Source organism: Amphiura filiformis, chromosome 17 (genome assembly GCF_039555335.1).
Source record: "Amphiura filiformis chromosome 17, Afil_fr2py, whole genome shotgun sequence".
Lineage (NCBI taxonomy): Eukaryota > Metazoa > Echinodermata > Ophiuroidea > Amphilepidida > Amphiuridae > Amphiura > Amphiura filiformis.
Genome location: NC_092644.1, coordinates 52,314,923 through 52,333,829, shown reverse-complemented (window position 1 = coordinate 52,333,829; position 18,907 = coordinate 52,314,923). Strand labels below are relative to the sequence as shown.

Genomic DNA, 18,907 nt, shown 5'->3' with positions numbered 1-18,907 from the left:
AAATGATCTTAAAAATATCTTTGATCTCACACACTATAGTTAAATCTGAAGGAATTATTTTCTAGTTTGAAAGCAAAAATATAGAAATAAGGTGGCCCAATTATTATTTGTGATTTTTCAATTGAATCAAAAAATCACAAAAATAGCACTGGGCCCTACTTGTACATGCATGTAATTGCATATAATTAATGTGATAGCATGTTAAAATAATATTCAATGTTAAACATCCAAAACTAAATTTTCATTTACTGACACCGACATTCCAATAACAATTAAAAAAATGACAATAAATTAGCACATTCCAATATAATCAGTGCACATCACAAACAAAGTGATGTGATCTGGCAAAATGATGACAATTTCCGACACATAAAGCATGTCATAATAATTACCGTATTCATTCCAATAAGCGCCCAAGGCGCTTAACAAAGTCATTTAGGGTGGGCGCTTATTTTTTTACCTTGTTTACCTAATTTTTTCGTAACGGGCATTCATTCGAGACGAATTTACGTATGTTATAGAAGGCTTGAAAAGTTTACGCAGGACTTGTACCGGTAGTCCTGCAGCTATTTCACTGTATCAACATCTATCTGTCACTTCAACATTAATGTTACCCTTTAGCAAATTGAAAATACCCTGGATGGGCGCTTATTGGAGCATGGGCGCTTATTGGAACGAATATGGTACATTTGTAGTAGGCCGATAAAGCCACTCAGCAGTATATAAGCATAGAGGATTTTTGTCTTTATTAAACTCATTATTTTGGTTGTCACCTGATCATTGCAGCCTACATTATTGGTTTGGTTTGAGATCCAGTTATAATTTTATGATTGATTAGGGTTCTTTTTCATTTTTTTGAGACGAGCTTTCTTGCATACATTGTTCATCGCACCTAAAGTTTGTGAACATGAATTTGTGTACCAGTCTGTAAAACCGGTAAATTGCTTCCGTGCCTGGCTGAAAATGGCATGAATGATTGTTTGATCAATTTTGGGTACTGGAAATGGCTTCCTGTCGACTCCTCTCGATAAACCAGTGACATTCTTAGTGGCTAATTCTTCAGCAGAAACTTCTTGGCGTAAAAGTGCGGAGCACAGTAGTCTACCACGGCCTTCATTGGAATCCTTCCGATGCCGCGCTACCTCGTGAAGCACTTTCTTATAGTCTGTGATATTTCGTTCCTTTCCCGTATCACCTCCTAAGTAGTACATCCCTGATGTAGGCGAATGAATACATCTGGGATGATATACATCTAATGGAATTTGCTGAGTAGACGGACGGTGTGGTGGCATCTCATTCTTTGCATGTTCCACTGTAGGCATACCAGCCTAATAATAATAAATCATGTTTAAAATAATAATAGTAGGCCCCTATAGCAACAATAATAAATAGATCACAGACATTAAAACCATGGTTTAATATAAGCTACAGAAGGATAACAGCATAATAATTCAAAAATTATAATTTCTCCCAAATCATATACCCTCAAATGCAAAGACAACCAAAGCTTGAGATTAGTCAAGTCCAACTGGTTTGAAAAACCTCAAATTTTAATATGACTGATGACACAATACACAATCTTTTCTTTTCATCATCATTTTCAACTCTTCATAATCGAACTGTATTACTACATATACCATAAACCTTGCCTACAAGCATATGCATTATGCAGTGCTTTTGATGAAAGATAAATTAATCCACGCACCATCTATCAACAAAATTATTTGAGCAAAATAAATTACCGATACAAGTTGGCTACACATACAAACAAGTACTATTGTAAGATCAATCTATTGTATTGACATTACCATGATTATGGCTGTTTGCTTTAAGAGCTGTCACGGCATAAAAATTTGTTTTCCATTGACTCAAACTTTCCACGTATAGTGATGGACAAGAGAACACTTTAACCTATGAGGTACTGAACCTAAATGAAAAGTCCATGGATTCATTTTTACAAGCATTCTCTATCAAAATTAGAAAAATGTCCATCCATGTAAAATGGATCAGGCTCTGTTACTGTTCATGTCATCATTCGAATCTGAACCTATTCCATATTGTCGCTTTGCACTGTGCGTTGATCTGCATGGGCTTTGACCCTTGCTTTCTGACAAATATTATTAAGTTCTCTAACTGTCGCACATTTGGTGTTGGTATACCATTGATTGAATCCTGGGAATTGATGTTTGGCCTGAAGAAAAATGGCTGTGAGGATGTTCGTGTCCAGCTGTTCAATCCTCATGAGTTTGAGATTCTCACGACTCCTAGTGACCCCGGTGACATTCTTTGACGCCAACTCTTCCTGAGAAAACTCCGCTCTCAACAGCTTCATGCACAGAAGCCGTCCATTATCGTCATCCACAGTCTTCTTTTTCCAGCTTACCTGCTGGAGTATGTCCTTATACCATGTGACATTTCGTGGGAAACCTTGGTCTCCACCAAGCAAAAGCTGACCTGCGGATGCTGCACTGAAGTAACGAGCTTCAAACGGATTTCTCTGTGCAGCCAATTCTGTTGTGACTGGCATGACAGGTGTGGCAGGCGTGACTGGTATAGTAGGTCTGGTGGACGCGGCTGGTTTGGCGGGTGTGGCGGGAATGTCAGGTATAACTGAGGTAGCAGGTAGGCCTATATCAATTCTGTCACGGGTGTGCGTGGTGGCGGGCTTTCTTGTCGTCTGGTCTGGTGTGGCGGTTGCTCTGCTCGTAGTTGGTGCTTCATAATTGCTGCTCATCTGCTGAAGCTAGCTATATATCTTTTTCATCAGGTCACGATCTTGTTTTCGTTCAAATGCCAAAGCGTCCTTCAATGAAGCTACATGTATTTCAGCCTTTAATCAAAGAATACGATTGAAAAGCGAATAAATGCAAGTATTATGATGGCTAATCAATTATATTAATCAACGGTGGGCCTACAGGCCTAGATGTGGCTATGTGAAGTAACTGAAGTTCTGTTATTTTGTGAAAAAAAATCTATATTTTTCATTAAAAATGACAATAAAGTAACAAAAGGTTTTTTTGTTAACATCACGCGACGAACCTGTAATGTCATAGCTAGCTCTTCATGCAAAAATTTTGCTCTTAGAAGTGTCATGCACAGAATCAGTCATCGGTCACTATCACATTTGCTCTAGATTTGACATACTTGAGTAACTTCACATACTATTTGATGTACCGTCCCATACCTGTATCTTCCCCTTGCAGTATTTGGTCTGGAACAAGTGCACCGATGAATCTTGGGGATGTATCAATTCAAGTCTGTGTGCCATCCCCATTAGGATAGAAACCATAAGTCACATGCCATAAGCCATAGGGGAAAAATAAAGAAACTGTTGAATTCAAAATGTTTGACTCTATGATATAATGAGAAAATTCACATCTATTTTTCTGTCTGCAATATCATTGCTTATGAGGGGTTAAACAGCCAGGTGTAGATCTGGAAAATATCAAGTAAATATTGCTTGTAAGCATGGTGGCAACAGAAAGCAAGTGTTGGTCGTCAATTAATTGACTGCTACATTTATAAAGAACATTTATAGTGGGTGTGTCATTTAAACTATAAACCAGAAACACATTCCATTTGGGGTGCACAGCGAAAAAGGCTCTTTGGAAGAAAGTGATCCCTTTCTACCATGGGCTTTTTAATAACAGAGGCCGCACATAGTGAATACACAACTTTGACACATTATAGGCCCTATAATATAGGGTGATGTTCACAAATCATACTTCAAGTGGGATACATTTATGACACATTCTCAAATGTGATAATTCCTTGGCAGTAGACCTGGAATTTAGTTACACATCAAAATGTTCCAAAATGTTCATTCAAGATATAGAGTCAAAGCATTGCATTTGATGCAAATGTGTTTGTATGCAATTACTGGAAACCTCGCCTAAAAATGGCAAAGTGTTACATCGTTTCTACTCAAACTTTCTAGTTTCTCCTACAGCCTGCTTTCAATCATTTGAACATTGACATTTTTTCAATGTTCATGAAGTTACATGTTGGAGCCTATCTAGTATTTACTACATATGTGACACGATCTGGTCCATGGGGGCCAAAGGTGGCAAATTTGAAACTGAGATAAAGGTAAAAATATGGAGTAAAAAACAATAAAATAATAAGAAAATAGACATAAAAAAAAACTTTAGAACCAATTATGCTAGACCTTTGGTCATAATTAGATAATTTAAAATGTTCAACATTAATTTTAAATATCTTGAAATCATGGTCATTATGATAACTGCAGCAAATGTACAAACACACAGAAAGTTTGCAAATTGTGTACTATTATTGTGACCAAATGTATAGCAATCATGACAAACCTTTGATCTTCAAGTAAGTCCACCAGGTAGGTCTGCCTACAACTGAAATTGTTATCAAGTGCTTGTCGGTCCTGATTTGGTAAAATGATCTAACTTGAAAATCGCTGTTTTGAGAAAAAGAGCTTTTAAGTTTGAACACTTGACGTTTTTCTTTTTGAATAAAATAAATTATTAAACCTAATGATCTATATTGAGATAGGTTGTTTTGCCGTGTTATCATCAATGCTTTAGGGTTTTTAGATGGTCTTGACTAATGTGGTAAAACTTTGAGATAACTCAGTTTACCACATTAAATACACGAAAAGTGACAAAAAAGTGTCAAGATAGGTTCTGCTATCTTCAAAATGAAGCACGGTGGTGATTTGAGGATGCCACCAATGGAAAGAGCACCCTCACACTACCCAAGATATGGATTTATCTCAAAATGTCCAAATTACCATGCATCAGGGCCGCTTTGGAATCAACCTCTGTCACTCTCTTCTGCTTTTGTTTCTTGCGAAGTTTTGCTCTTGCCTTCTTACAGTTATCTTGGATATATATAAAAGTTTTATTCTTATGATCTGTGTATAGGTCCTTAAATCCTGCAAACTGGTACTTTGCCTGGGTGTATATGGCATGTAGCAGTTTCTTATCTATTTTTTTCCAGTTTTCTTTTTTCTTTGTTTCGGAGTCTCGGGATGATCCGGTGATGTTTACCGTAGCCAATTGTTCCTCGGATAACTCAAAGCGCAGCAATGCCCCACAAAGAAAACGCCCATTCTCCTCATCCGTGTTCCGTTTGTTAGACATGACAATACGTAGCATAGCCTTGTAATCTGCAATGTCCCGAACCATCCCCATGTCCGAACCCAAGTAGAATTTCCCTGGTTCAGGAGCTGCCATCACAATGGGTTCTGGAAGCTGGGAGGAGGAAGAGGAGCCCTTTTTATTTTTTGCAAAATCTGTGTAAATACCCGTATTTGGAATAAGGATCGGAGGCCTTTTTTATGTTTTACTAAGGGGTTGACCCCCTCTAATGAATACAATACCTTACCAAAGTGTTTCTTGTATATTAGCAAGGCTATAGAAAGCATCAACTTCCCAAACATATGATGTTGAATTTCTTTGTATTTTGTTGTTTTTTATTATGGAAATAAAGATTCATTCATTCAAGATTCATTCACATATTTTTTGTACAGTTATAACTTTTATTTCTTAAAGTATAGTGATAAACACTTTATGGTACAAATGTTTAATTTGAGGTTGGAGGAACTTTAAAACAATAGCTGCCACAATATTAATGCAAACCTGTTCGATCAAGAATCACAAGGAATCCATAAAGCATATACCGCTACTGCAAACCCTTTATTTCTGTTGAAAATTATAATTTCAATATAAATGTGGGGTAAATTCATGTTTTTTTTCAAATGTTGTAAGCTGTTGGGATTAAAAGAGTTACATGTAGTTCTTAGAATAAGAAGGGAACATTGTTGAAAAGAGGAAAGTTAAAAACTTCTGCACATTCTTCATACTCATACAAGCTATCAAAATCATTGGAACCCACCATCAGTTTCCAAGAAAAAATTGCTATCCAAAATGCACCATTGTTATGTTGATACACCTAACTTACAATAGTTACATGTATAGCTTAACATGCTGAGTTGAATTTAAGATCATAAGTATGTTCCATGAACCAATTGGGAGTGGTCGCAGATGTCTGCTCTACCAACATCATAAGCACCGCTATTTATCGAACAAAGAACTCAACATTCACAGAGCCCTCATATCTGTAACAAGCTGACTGATCACATTTGGAAGTGCAGGATCCATTCATTGACATTCTTTAAGAAACTTTAAAAAACATGATATTTACAGGGGTGTGATTCAATTTTCAAAGCTTTTGAAATATCCAGGAAGGAGTAGAAAAGCCTGAAAACAGCATGAAATTGGGCTGAAAATCAATAAAATTGCATAAATTTTGGCCACAAAAAATCCAGGAAATCTGGTTAAATCCTGAAGGATCACACCCCTGCGTTTAGAATAAGCACTAATTTTCTATATGAAACTATGTATCTTTATTGAATGATATCATGCATTTATTATATATTCCCTTCCATTCATTTGTATATCATTCAGCGTTTGAAATAAACACTATTCTCTTGTCCGCTTGTCCAAAAATCCTTGGGGACAACCATGATGAGCCATACACTTGTCCGACGAACAACCACTATATTTTACCTCCAAAATCATGATTTATGAATAAAAGTTTTGACTTGCTGCCATGTTTAAATGTCATTTGTACCAATCCCCACACTAGCATACTGAATTCTGTGATGTCTGCTTGCTCAGCATGTTCTGAACATTTTAATTATCCATTTCTCTGTGTTAACCGATGGTGCCAGTGATCAAAATCCATAATATCAGATTTGGTGAATTTTGAAGCTAGTGTCATGTTTCTTAGCTACAGACTTTCCAGAGCCAAAAACATCAAAACAAATTTGATTTATGCCCTAAAAGATCAGTTTTGGGGCAAATGAAATATTTTAAGGACAAGTAGAATCTATTAGGTTGTCCTCAGGACAAACTACATTTTCCCCTTATTTCTGACACTGCAGATTATTGTTCAATCAATGTATACAGGAACCTCCAGTACATTCAAGTTTTCTTGGTGTTAGGCGCTATAATAATTAATGGTTGATTGATGCAATGTTGCATTCTAAAGAGGCAGGCTTTTCAATAAACATGAAAAACTGATTGGTACTAAACATTATTCAAATGATGTAGCTGTTGGCCATTCTGGTGGGATGTGTTATGTGGTTATGTGCTGATGAAAATGAAGCACTTATTTTCTATAGGCCTACTGCTTCAACCTAGAAGTACAAACCAAGTCCGTGGCACCGGGGGTTGATGCTTTGCGTCACACGCACTGTGTGTTAAAAAATGTTGCACATAAAGAGCGTGGTGCACTCGGCAAGTACAATTCACGCAGCAGTTGGTGTCCCAAAGAAGCATAAATTTACACATGCATTGCACTGAAATAATTATTCTCATACCTCCAGTTTCCGAGGTCTATTTACTTTGTACTTCTGAGTTGATGGAGTATATACAGGATGAAATCAATACTCAATCCGCTGGCATTTATTCTATGCTAAAATCAGAAATTCGGCCACAAACGGGTGGGAAAAAGGTGGGCCAAAATGCCATTTAAAATAATGCGTTTCACACTTACTGATTTAGTAACCATACTGGATCATTACTGATACCGCTTTGGGATTTTTTTGCTGGCCTTAAAAGTTAAAATTCAACAATTGATGCACACAGTCTAGGAGATGAAATACAAATGTAGGAACATTAGTAGACTATGTGTATGAATGACGGCACTTGTCATTGATAGCTTCAATTAGTTTTGAAAAGTTACTGCGCTCTGTTGTAGATCCGGGGAACTGCAACTCAACTTGGTCCAGCATGGTCAGTACAATCCTCCTATCAAGTTTGTGTTTATTAATGGATCCTTGGGGCGTCATCACGCTCCCTTTACCGTTAAAATTTGAAGTTGCCCTCGTCTTCTGGTCAAAAAAATAACTGAGTAGATTGCGTGTGAAGCTGGTTGCTGTCGAGCATCTTATCCTCATGTCCTGCAACTTTACAGCTGGGATCCTAACTGGCTCGTATGAGGCATTGGGCGGTCCTTCCATCTCGTGCCTGATAGGGAAAATGACATCCTCGCAATCCTCAGAAAGTATGTAATAAACTTGAGAGGGTTCTTGAAGCAGAATGGCTGGTGCTCCGGCGGCTGCAACAGGAGGCTTGTGGCTAGTCTGGATTTAAAGTCATAATTTGACCATTTACATTTTCTACCCGACTGTGATTTCAATAAGTAATTTATTAAGATTTAAGATTGAAACAGTTTTCACATACCGACTTAAACAGAGCATTTGGTAAACTGCCCTAATTCCTGGGCTTAAATACAGCTCTAGTTTCACTTATGATAATTTGAACTCAGCATCCCATAATATTCAGGCTTGAAATATCAATTAATCAATCAATCAAGAATGCGCTACAATGTATTGTGACTATGAAAAAACAGATCGGCATTCCCGTTATTTTGATGGCTCAAATCAACTGGCGGTTATTAGTGTTTAGTCTAGTATGCATGAATATACTCAGCACAAAAAGTGAACCACCCAAAACGGGGCGGAACAGGAAAACACCTGCAGGTTGAGTATTGATTCCATCCCCAACACACTTAAAAGCTCAAACTCATGTCACACTTACCTGTCCTTGTTGACTAGTACTTGGCTTTGGTGCTACTGGGCTTTGACCATAAGATGATGCTGCAGATGGTGTGGGGTTCATGGGGGGTTGGTACTGAAGAGAACTCACTGAGGTTATCTGGGGCAGTTGGGGGCTTCCTTGGGTGTTAGCATACTGTAACTGGGATGGGCCTGGTGCGTTCTGAGCTGAGGGGATCATTTGAGACACATTTAGATGGGTTTTGACGATGTGGTCGTTTAGAAGGATGGATTCAGGAAATCTTTGGTTGCAAATTGTACAAGTGTGCCTGTGAAGAAATAAAAACAACAAAATTAATTAGAAAACATTAAGAACACAATTTGAAATTGAAAACTTGATCCCTTTACATCAGGTCACACCTTTGGTACAGCTTGCCCTTCATAAAAGTAAACTTTGACTTATTTGGTGTGAAAATTCTTGCCACCAGCCATCAATGTTTTCACAATTTCTTCTGATCGTGTGGTTCGGTGGGACGCTAGCTGAACTGCCTTGATTCCAACAGTGAACAATACTTAACCACAATTATGTACTTTGTTCAACATGTTATCGGGGGGGAACTATTCGTTTTTTGTTCATGAGCAGGTCAATCTTCTTCATGTGAAACCTAGTAGATGCAAGCATTCCTTTTTTTTCTTCAAAAAAGTGTGCACGCAGTCAGTCACACTTTGCGTAGGTGCTGCACATACTGTGCGTATGTGCCATGTGTGAACACCATTTTACAATTTTTTAAGCCCATTGTACCCTGCTATTACATGAACATCCATATTTTAAAACTTACATAAATGTTTGTGTGTTTGTTCTGGACTGCATTCCTCCACTGTGTTTTCCACCACCTCTACTTCTTGAACGGGGAGCTGCAAGCCGGATGGCTTTACCTTGTTGTCCTTGTCTGTGAAAAGTCACGCTATGTTTCTGTAATACCTGTACACTTCTAAAGGCCTTTTGACATATGGCACACTGAAATGGCTTACTGGTAGTATCTTGAGATGGTGTTACATGTAAATCACTAAACATTCCAGCACCACTGCCATCAAGTTCTTGGGATAGTGCAGCATCCGTGAGCGACATAGATGTCAAATCTGCATCATCCATATCTTGTGCATCCTCTGCATCAACATCAATATTCCCTGAGATGTGTTCTGTTTTACTTATAACCCCGGCTGGGGTATCACTGGAAGAAAGTGCAGCTGGAATGTGGTCAAGATCTATGCCTGGTTCCATTTTGACTAACGTTCTGATGTCATCATCACCACTACCACCACCGCCATCATCCTCTTCTTGCATGGATTGATCCATGGCACATGATGGACCATATCCTTCTGTCTCTACTGTGGAATGGAATTCTGTGTTCTGAGAGAGACTAACAGCTCTCATCTTCATCTCAGTATCACTGTGCTGAGATGATGCTGTGAGTACATCTGTTTGGAAACTTTGATCTGACACACATCTAGTCCCTCCCTTTCCTAATGGTCCCCGAAGTTGTGTAAAACTTTCTAAATCATCATGACCTGCTTGTTGATGTGTACTGCTAGCACTGTTAGTTCTTGATGATGTTTTAGGAGGTAAACTGGTCTCGTCACTCTGTATGCCCTGATCTACCAACGGTAACCCGGTCTCACCAGACACAAAAAACTCCTCTGTTATAATGAAAAGGAAACAATAAGAAAGATATCAATCAAGTACGTAGCTAAAGTATAAAATATAACTATACAAAGAGTAAAAGAGATCAGAAAGTTTCCCTCCAAACACCATAAATGAAAAGTAAATAATTATGTTTACCCAAGGAAAAGTACTTAATACTTTCTTTGTTATATGTACTATATTGATCCTACTTGCATTGGCCCATGGTTGCTTGCATTGGCCCACGGTCAGTGAAGCAGATAAGGCTCTGCTGAATAGGCTACCAATAACATGTTCTATAACATAATGTCAGGTGATCTGTAGCTTACATTGACCAAGAGCTATGGACCTCCATTGTTACAGGTCAGTTGATGTGTGGCAACATTTGTCCCGATTTCCCTCGGGCGATTTCATTCGGCTAGGTTGTTGGCATTTCTCAAATTCTGAATAAGACTTACAGACATCATTGGTTTTAGAAATCAGTATTAAAGGTGAACCTCATTGAAAATAAAGTTATATATCAATGGAAAGCTTATGATGTCAGGAAGCAGAAAAGAATATTTTTTATTTGCATAGCGTATCAGGCTAGACATAATCTCCATGCAAAGATTGGATATTGGCACCCCCTAAATTACAAAACGAAATCGTTCAAATTGGGCGCTTTAGTTGATGACGCCAGCCCAGGGACACACAGTTACTTCCGGGTTTGATTGTAAACACAATGTCCGTGTATTACTGTGGCATGCATCGGGCCAATTCAGTCATTGTCAACTTTACATGAAAAAATATCTTCAATAAAATAAGAATTACATGAAGGAAATATCATGATCAAATCAAGAATGAAGTTCCTGAATAAAGTGTGGGGATTTAAAATGGGAAAAGTGCTGGCGGGGTGATTTGGGATAGGCCAAGCCATCCACGATATGCATAGGGAATATTACAGTAAAGCACGAAGAGCGAAGATTCAGCGAATGAAAACAGATTGCAAAAAATAACTGCTAGTGCTACCAGTTCAGATCGTCACACCAAGTTGAGATGAACACAATGAGAAAATGAAGGAATAGAATAAGGTACATGTACAGGATTTTTTAATTATTTCTTAGCTTTACAACCGGTCATGGCCGGTCATGTATGATAGGCGAACTTGTATAGATACATACGGGATGAGCTCAGTGACTGCAGACTGACTGAGTCTCACTACGCCGAGTGTCCAGTATCCGCGACTGTACTGTACTTGCAGACAAAATGACCGATTTGATATTCACATTCTGATATTTCCAACTTATTGTTACTTCATCAGCAAAATTGATTCCTGTAAATGTTCCAAATATAAGGGAACGATTGATCAAATCTGCTGAAACACCCCATGAAACCACAGATATATGGAACACACAACGCAAGTGCTGCCGGGCGGATTTAAGCCCCAAGCGAGTCGCTGTGTTTGTGCATATCCGTCCCTACAATTTCTTCAGCAATTTACGCATCGTGTTCGGTAATCCATAAAACATGAATGTTTCACTTTTTCAGTACCGTACACTGATTGTACTATCATTAAAGAATCGTGACACAAGTGACAATGTTTTAATTTTATTCAGATTTCCATTTAATAACGGTCTACTAAGCCTAAATTGTATTTATTTTATCATAAAGTATCTGCCCGAGTATCTGTTTCTTTCAATCGTGATTGTGTGGAAAGAATGTATTACCGCAATGCGCTAAATATGAAAACCTTTATATGGGCTGGATTTGACGAAATCGGCGGTTCTTTATTAATTTTTTGATTACTGCAAGACGATATTTTTTAAAATCAGATATTTTAAAATGAATCAAGAATACGGAATGTCACAAACAAGTATTTAATTTGTTATTCGATCATGTTTATTCAGTCCATGACATGAACGGTACTCGGTAGCAGCAAGCATTTGCGCATGGGATTGATCCCAGCGCCCGCGCGAAATTCAAACTCAATTACCCAGTTATACCCAGCCAGTTATGACTGATTTTGTCAAAAATTTACGGAAAATTTATGTGTTGACAATAATTCTATTATTTCTAATATATATAGAAGGAACCAGGAACTTGAAGATTCCTCTAATTTCAAGCTTTATCATGTTTATTGTGAAAATCAGACTTGCCGGGCAGCTTGCAAAGTACAGGAAGCAAGTCTTGTTTACGTGTTTCCGAGTAGGATCACGTGACTCATGAACCCTGAGCTTACGCCATGAGCATTCCCAAGGTCATAGACGATTGATTTGGGTGCTTTTTGGGCGCCTTAAAAAAGACCAAAAATTCATTAATTTTTTTCATTTTTCAGCTTTATTGGCCATCAAAAAAATCGGAAAAAATAATTTTTACTATCCTGACATCATAAGCTTTTCATTGATATATAACTTTATTTTCAATGAGGTTCACCTTTAAGAGTACTTCATTAAGGGGGTACTACACCCCTGGCCAATTTTGTGCCTATTTTTGCATTTTTCTCAAAAATTATAGCGCATTTGTGACAAGTAAGATATGTATATTATAGGGGCAAGGACTACAACTACTACACTGAAAATTCAGCAACTCAAGGCAAGTAGTTATTGATTTATTGATCAAATATTGGTTTTCCCTCATTTTTGACTGTAACTCCACAACTGTTGTCTGTGTCGAAATAAAATTTCCAGTGCAGTAGTTGTAGTCCTTGCCCCTATAATGTACATATCTTACTTGCCACCAATGTGCTATAATTTTTGAGAAAAATGCAAAAATAGGCTTAAAATTGGGCAGGGGTGTAGTACCCCCTTAAGAGTAGATGTATCATATAGAAGCCCCTAATATTGAGGTTAATACAGTGAGTAGATATCCTTGGATTGACATGATGTACATTGTACATGTAGTGTATCGCAGGGTCAGAATTTTGTTTCACAGTGCGAGAATCAATCTTGATGCAAGAATCAATCTTGATTCTTACAGAATACATTCGTGGGAATCATTTGATTCTTGCAGATCAACTTCTGTGTAAACTACAAAAGTTTGCGAGAATCAATTCTGATTCATGCAAACCTGTTTACAAGAATCTTTGCGAGAATCGATTCGTGGATTCTCGCCGAAATTCTGACCCTGGTTTGTTGTGTATTATGAAGAGTTCAAATGCAAAAGCGATAATACATCTCTGCCTTGTTTTTGTTTTGTTTTTATTGAATTATTCAACACAAAATTTCATAATAAAAAAAATCCCCAATAAAAGATGAAAATATTTAATCCATCAATAGAAAGAACAAGCAGCCTTTGGAGATACCGATTATCACATTTTACATCTGAACTCTTCATGTGTTCTACAAACCTGGATGTTTTCTAAGCCCCTTGTTGACATAGTCTTTCTGTAGACTGCCTGTAGCATAACACTGCTGACCCGCTAGCTCATCTGCATCATCTTTCAACTTGATGAGAACCTCACACCCTGTTTGAATGCTTAGAGCATGGGCCTAAGTAAACAGGTGGCAAAGAAGAAGTGAAATAATAGGTTAGGCAACAGAAACAAAAACAGGTTCCATCGACGCAGATTTTGATTTTTAGTTTTTTGTTTGATTTTAATTTGGCTAATATCATGTAAAATCAGCCATTATTTGACCAGGAAATGTTGATTTTGACTGAAAATATTTGAAAAAAAAAATCAGAACATTTTTAAAATTACATGCAAAAAAAAAAAAATCAATTTTTTGCCAGATTATTCAAGCTTTCTGTGAAATTTTAATAAAAGAGTCATTTTAGCATTGAGACAAAAATAAATAAATCCCTGCTTAAAAAGTCCATCCACCCATAAAAGAGGTTTTTTTCATCACCTTAACACAAAAATCATTGTACACAAGTAATCCACACTACTGAGTCAAAATATTATTCTTGATCAAAGGCAAGCAAAACTTGACAATTGATGATTAAAAACCATGTGTATGCTCTAGGAGTAAAATCAAACAAAACTAAACAAATTAGTTACCTACCTTTTGGAAGATGGTCTTTCGAAGATTGTCTTTGACCCACTCTCGTAACTCAAAATTATCTATGTACCTCATTTTTGACACTTCAGAACATCCAACTGCGTATATGTATTGACCTTAGCAGCATCTGTATAAACCAAATAGGTAAATGTCAGTAATAAATTAATAATTAAGACAAGTTTTTGATGAACTAAGGTACTATTGTTCCATTTTTATGTCGGAAATTAAAATGAATTGTTGTAGACGATACATTGCCGCCTATGCACTAATTAGTCATTACCGGTAATTGGTCAATTAAGCCAAAACGAGAGGCATTTTGAACTCAAACTTGGTATAAATGATTAGAGGGTAGTAAATTACAACATATCAAAAAATACTTTTTTTGTCAATTTTGAACATGTAACACAAATTACACTGGTCACCTTATGACATGCGAACATCTAGTGAATATATTTCCATCAAATTAAGTAAGGAGGAAACAATGCAATTAATTAATGAATGGAGGAAACCACCCATCCCCCTAAACCCCACCCCAAAAAAGGTTAGAACAAATCTGTGAAAATAAAAACAACGAAAATAAAAAATAAAAATAAAATAAAAATTAATCCTCATAAAAGCTTTCAAAATTAATGAGTGAGCAAAGAAATGATTTTAAGGGATCTAAAATGAGCGTTTATTATGCTTTTACAGTATTTTTGTGGGACATGAGAGCACCTCGGACCTATCGAATTGCATTCTGAATACGAAGCATGTCTTTCTGATATCAAATAATTTTCATTTTTGAAAATCACAATATAATACAAATTTTATGACAAATTATAAAAATTTAATACTTTTCAAATGTTTGATATATAACAGTCCTCGAAGTAAATAATATAAATCTAATGATATATTCTTAAAGTGTATGTAGCAGGAGGAAAAGTCGACGGTCAATTGAAAATTTTGACCTTTCATATTGAAGATATGGATTTTTTTCCAAAAGACCTAATTTTTTTGGTGTTTTGGGAAAAAATCCATATCTTCAATACGAAAGGTCAAACTTTTCAATTGATCGTCGGCTTTTCATCCCACCTACATACACTTTAAGTATAAATCATCAGATTTATAAAGTTTACTTCAAGTACTGTTAAATATCAAAATATCAATTTTTAATGATTTGCCATAAAATGTGTATTAAATTGCAATTTCAAAAATCAAAATTATTTGATATCAGAAGGACATTCTTCGTATTCAGAATGCAATTCGATATGTCTGATGTGCTCTGATGTCCCAAAATAAATACTGTCCAAACGCTCATACCCCAGCCCTTAACAGTACCAGAACTTCAGAAGCGGGGTGTCGACCCCCCATCACCCCACCATGTACATGTAACCCCCCCCCCCCCGGTCACCTGGTATTTATTTAGCATGTCATTATAATTTAAAAAGAATTAAGCATGAAAAGTAATCAAAATATTAAATAATAACCTGCAATCGTGAGCATATCAATAGCAGTGTGTGCTGTATACACTGTGAACAAATCCTGCATGCCGAATTCGGCAGCCCATTTTTGAGAACGATCTTTTGGCATGTGGATAACCTCGACATAGTGGCAACGTAGAAACATGTGTTAGGCCTATACATGATTCGATTCAGTAAACAATATATTTTACGCGATTTGATAGTTTGTAAACGCGGGAAACTCAAAATCGGGAAAAATGAGGAAAAGTGCGACCAAAAATCACTACCGTAACACGCCACAGAAACTTGTATCTGTCGTCGCAGCACAAGGCAGCCCGGCACCCGAGCTGTTTTTATGAATGAAGTATGGACTATCTTAGGTCAGGTCATATCGATAAATCGCATATCCGGCGAACCGAATATCTAATAAAAAATAAATTCATCCGCCCATTGAAATACGTGCAGAAAACGAAAATCCAAGATGGCGCCGACCCTGTCCAAATGCGTAATGACAAATACTAGAGAGTGAGTGCACCGCCCTCTACGAAGGATCGGTATGTGCCTAGCTATTGTATTGAAACTGAGTTCATTCACTTGGAATTCCTACATTGTATAGTGCAATCTGCTTGTGTACTATAGCCAAAATATTAAATTCTCGATCATGAGAGCCAACTTGGGTACGCTCAGTTATTTGCGCCGAGCGTACTACGCAAATACCGGCGCTTACGGCGCAAACACAGCTTTTGTGAATTGCCCAATCACACGGTCGTTGCTAGACTAGGCTAGGCAAGGACAAGGTCAAGGTTCGGTGAATGCAGGTCGCGCGATTGTGTTATTCTATGAAAAGTACGCTGATGCAGAAGGTACATCCTCTCATGATCGAGAAATTGTTATTTTGGCTAATAAGTATAGTGCAGGCACTGCAGGTGCAGGGCGATCTATTCAAATTTCAAAATTCAAAAATTGTAATTTATAAAAATTTATAAATTTATCTAATTCTAATCTACATGACTGTCTATTGCTATGGTAGTTAATCCGATTATGATGTCACTTCTACGGTGTATCCATGGGCATGGCACAGTGTATTTTACCCATACGAAAAATCATTCCGTACGGACCGTACCGTGCATGCACAGATCACAGACAGTTACGCAATCAACCAATCAGCAGTTGGAAAATCGTTAACCCAATGACGTCATCGCTGCATTTTCATTGATAAAATTCAGAATCGTTCAAAAACACAAGTTTTTAATTTTTACAAATATTTAATTTTTGTAATTATTTATGAATGTCACTGTCTATCTCAAATTAACATCGTGTATTATATATATATATCGTAGCGTTGAATGCGCTGTTCGCTTGTGAGGCGGATCCGTTGCAAATTTGGCAGATCTTTTGTTTTTTGTGACATTTTTTTTATATAAAAATCCATCTTTCGCATGGCCGCTGTGTGTGTGTGTGTGGGAACGGGGTTCAGCTATGCACGCGCTGCATGCATAATCACTAGTACTGCTGACTGCGTGTACCAATCGTAGCAGGGTGTAAAATATACAACAAAGACAAGTCAATGTTTAATCTCAAATACATTATTGGGTAAATATAAGCATTTGAATAATTTAACAATAATTTGAATCTGAAAAATAAATGAACATGAAAGTTAATGAGTGATTTTACAACATATTTGACTGTTGGATAAATATGGGTGCTGCAGCTTGGAGCTAAGGCAATATACATGTATATGGCGCATTACTTTGAAGTTGGTAAAGTTGTTTTTTTTAAACTTCCGTGGTCGTACCTGTGCGTATCGCGTACACGAGCGTTAACGCAAAAGCAATAAACAATCACGCTGATTGGCTGATCTTCTTCTTCCATTGAGTACATCCCTCCGTAGTGGAGTATAGTCGTACTTGGGTGCAAAAGGTGCTTGGTCACGGGAACAAATTTCAACGAAATGTGCAGATAACTTAAAACATGGTGCAAGTAAAAAGATGACCCTGTGGCAGACTATCGGAGGGTGAGTGGTCCCAGACGGTTCCGGAGAATATCCAGTGACTGAGCTGACACCACAGTGATTGGTAGTGAATTCCAGATACAGATGGCACTTGGGAAGAAACTGTGTTGATAAGACAGGATTCTGCAGTGTTGTTGTTTGAACTGTTGGTTGTGGCCTCTAGTCTGGTCTGATGAAGATGGGAACAAGTATGGTGGGGCAGCAGGAATGGCGGCAAGACCTGTACAGCATGATGATTTTGCTATGGGCCCTACGTTCATAGAGTGTCTGCCATTGTAGACTTTGTAGCATCTGGGTTACGCTGCTCTGTTGGTTGTAGTCGGCCGTCACAAACCTAGCAGCACCCTGTTGGACCATGTCAATCTGGGCAATCAGGTCCTGCGTATGTGGATCCCACACCGTAGATGAATATTCCAGTGTGGGACGAACATATGTCTTGTAGGCCAGTTCCGCCTCAGATTGCGGCGGAGAAAGCCGAGGGTGCTGTTGCTTTTGTTGCAGATGTTCTGAACATGCGGCTTCCAGCTGAGGTTACGGTGGATAGTGACACCCAGATACTTTGCCTCATCAACAGTTCGGAGTGCAGTCCCATGGATTGAGTACGGGGTTGCACCCAAGATGTTACTTCGCTTGTTGGAGATTCTGAGAACTTCGCATTTGTCAGCGTTGAATCAATGCACTTGACAACAAGCCGGCTGACCCATTTGGTCTTCGGTGCGGCGCGTAGTAGTAGGCGACCTTGTCACTATCACTTCTACGTGATCGCAATTCACGTTCACCAGCGCGTACCCGGACCACGGAAGTTTAAAGAAAACAACTTTAATGGGTAAATTACACTGTGCATATCAGTGGCTCCATCTCCATGCATGCACAATGCATGATGAACATAATGAAAGCCATGAAAGCAGTCATGCATAATTAAAAGTCAGCTCAGTGTCATGAGTATTGACTGTGAGCAGACTGTGAGTGAAACTGAAAGTAGGCTAACTTGCAAAATTAAACAAACCTTGATAGCGATGATTGTCTAAAAGAAAGGATCGCCAACAAAACTTACCAAAAACTTACTCAATGTTACCCACAGGCTTGTTTTGGAGTACTAATTTACACAAAATATTGGCTGAAAGATGAGACGTGTTGTGCCTGTTTTCCCTCGTACTCGTCTGTGGGGTTGGGTCACATGTTTCTATTATTCAAAAAATTTACACAGTTTAATCATAAAATTTCAAACGATTTTGACCAAAAAATAAAATTTTATTGAATCTG

At 37.7% G+C, this 18,907-nt stretch overlaps 1 protein-coding gene across 5 annotated transcripts in view; it reads right to left on the bottom strand.

Annotated features, from left to right (window-relative positions):
* The window catches only part of LOC140137955 (uncharacterized), a 73,584-nt gene extending 54,778 nt beyond the window's left edge, over positions 1–18,806 (bottom strand). For 4 of the 5 annotated variants that reach the window (XM_072159770.1, XM_072159771.1, XM_072159767.1 and 1 more), the window contains exons 1-5: positions 18,699–18,806; positions 14,198–14,321; positions 13,543–13,684; positions 9,376–10,234; positions 8,580–8,865 (exon numbers count right to left, since the gene is read on the bottom strand). In XM_072159770.1, the coding sequence (XP_072015871.1) occupies positions 8,580–8,865; positions 9,376–10,234; positions 13,543–13,684; positions 14,198–14,269 (1,359 nt within the window). In that variant the 5' untranslated portion in view covers positions 14,270–14,321; positions 18,699–18,806. The remainder of the gene's footprint in view (positions 1–8,579; positions 8,866–9,375; positions 10,235–13,542; positions 13,685–14,197; positions 14,322–18,698) is intronic. The other variant, XM_072159768.1, reaches the window with a different exon arrangement.
* Positions 18,807–18,907: the final 101 nt, after the last annotated feature.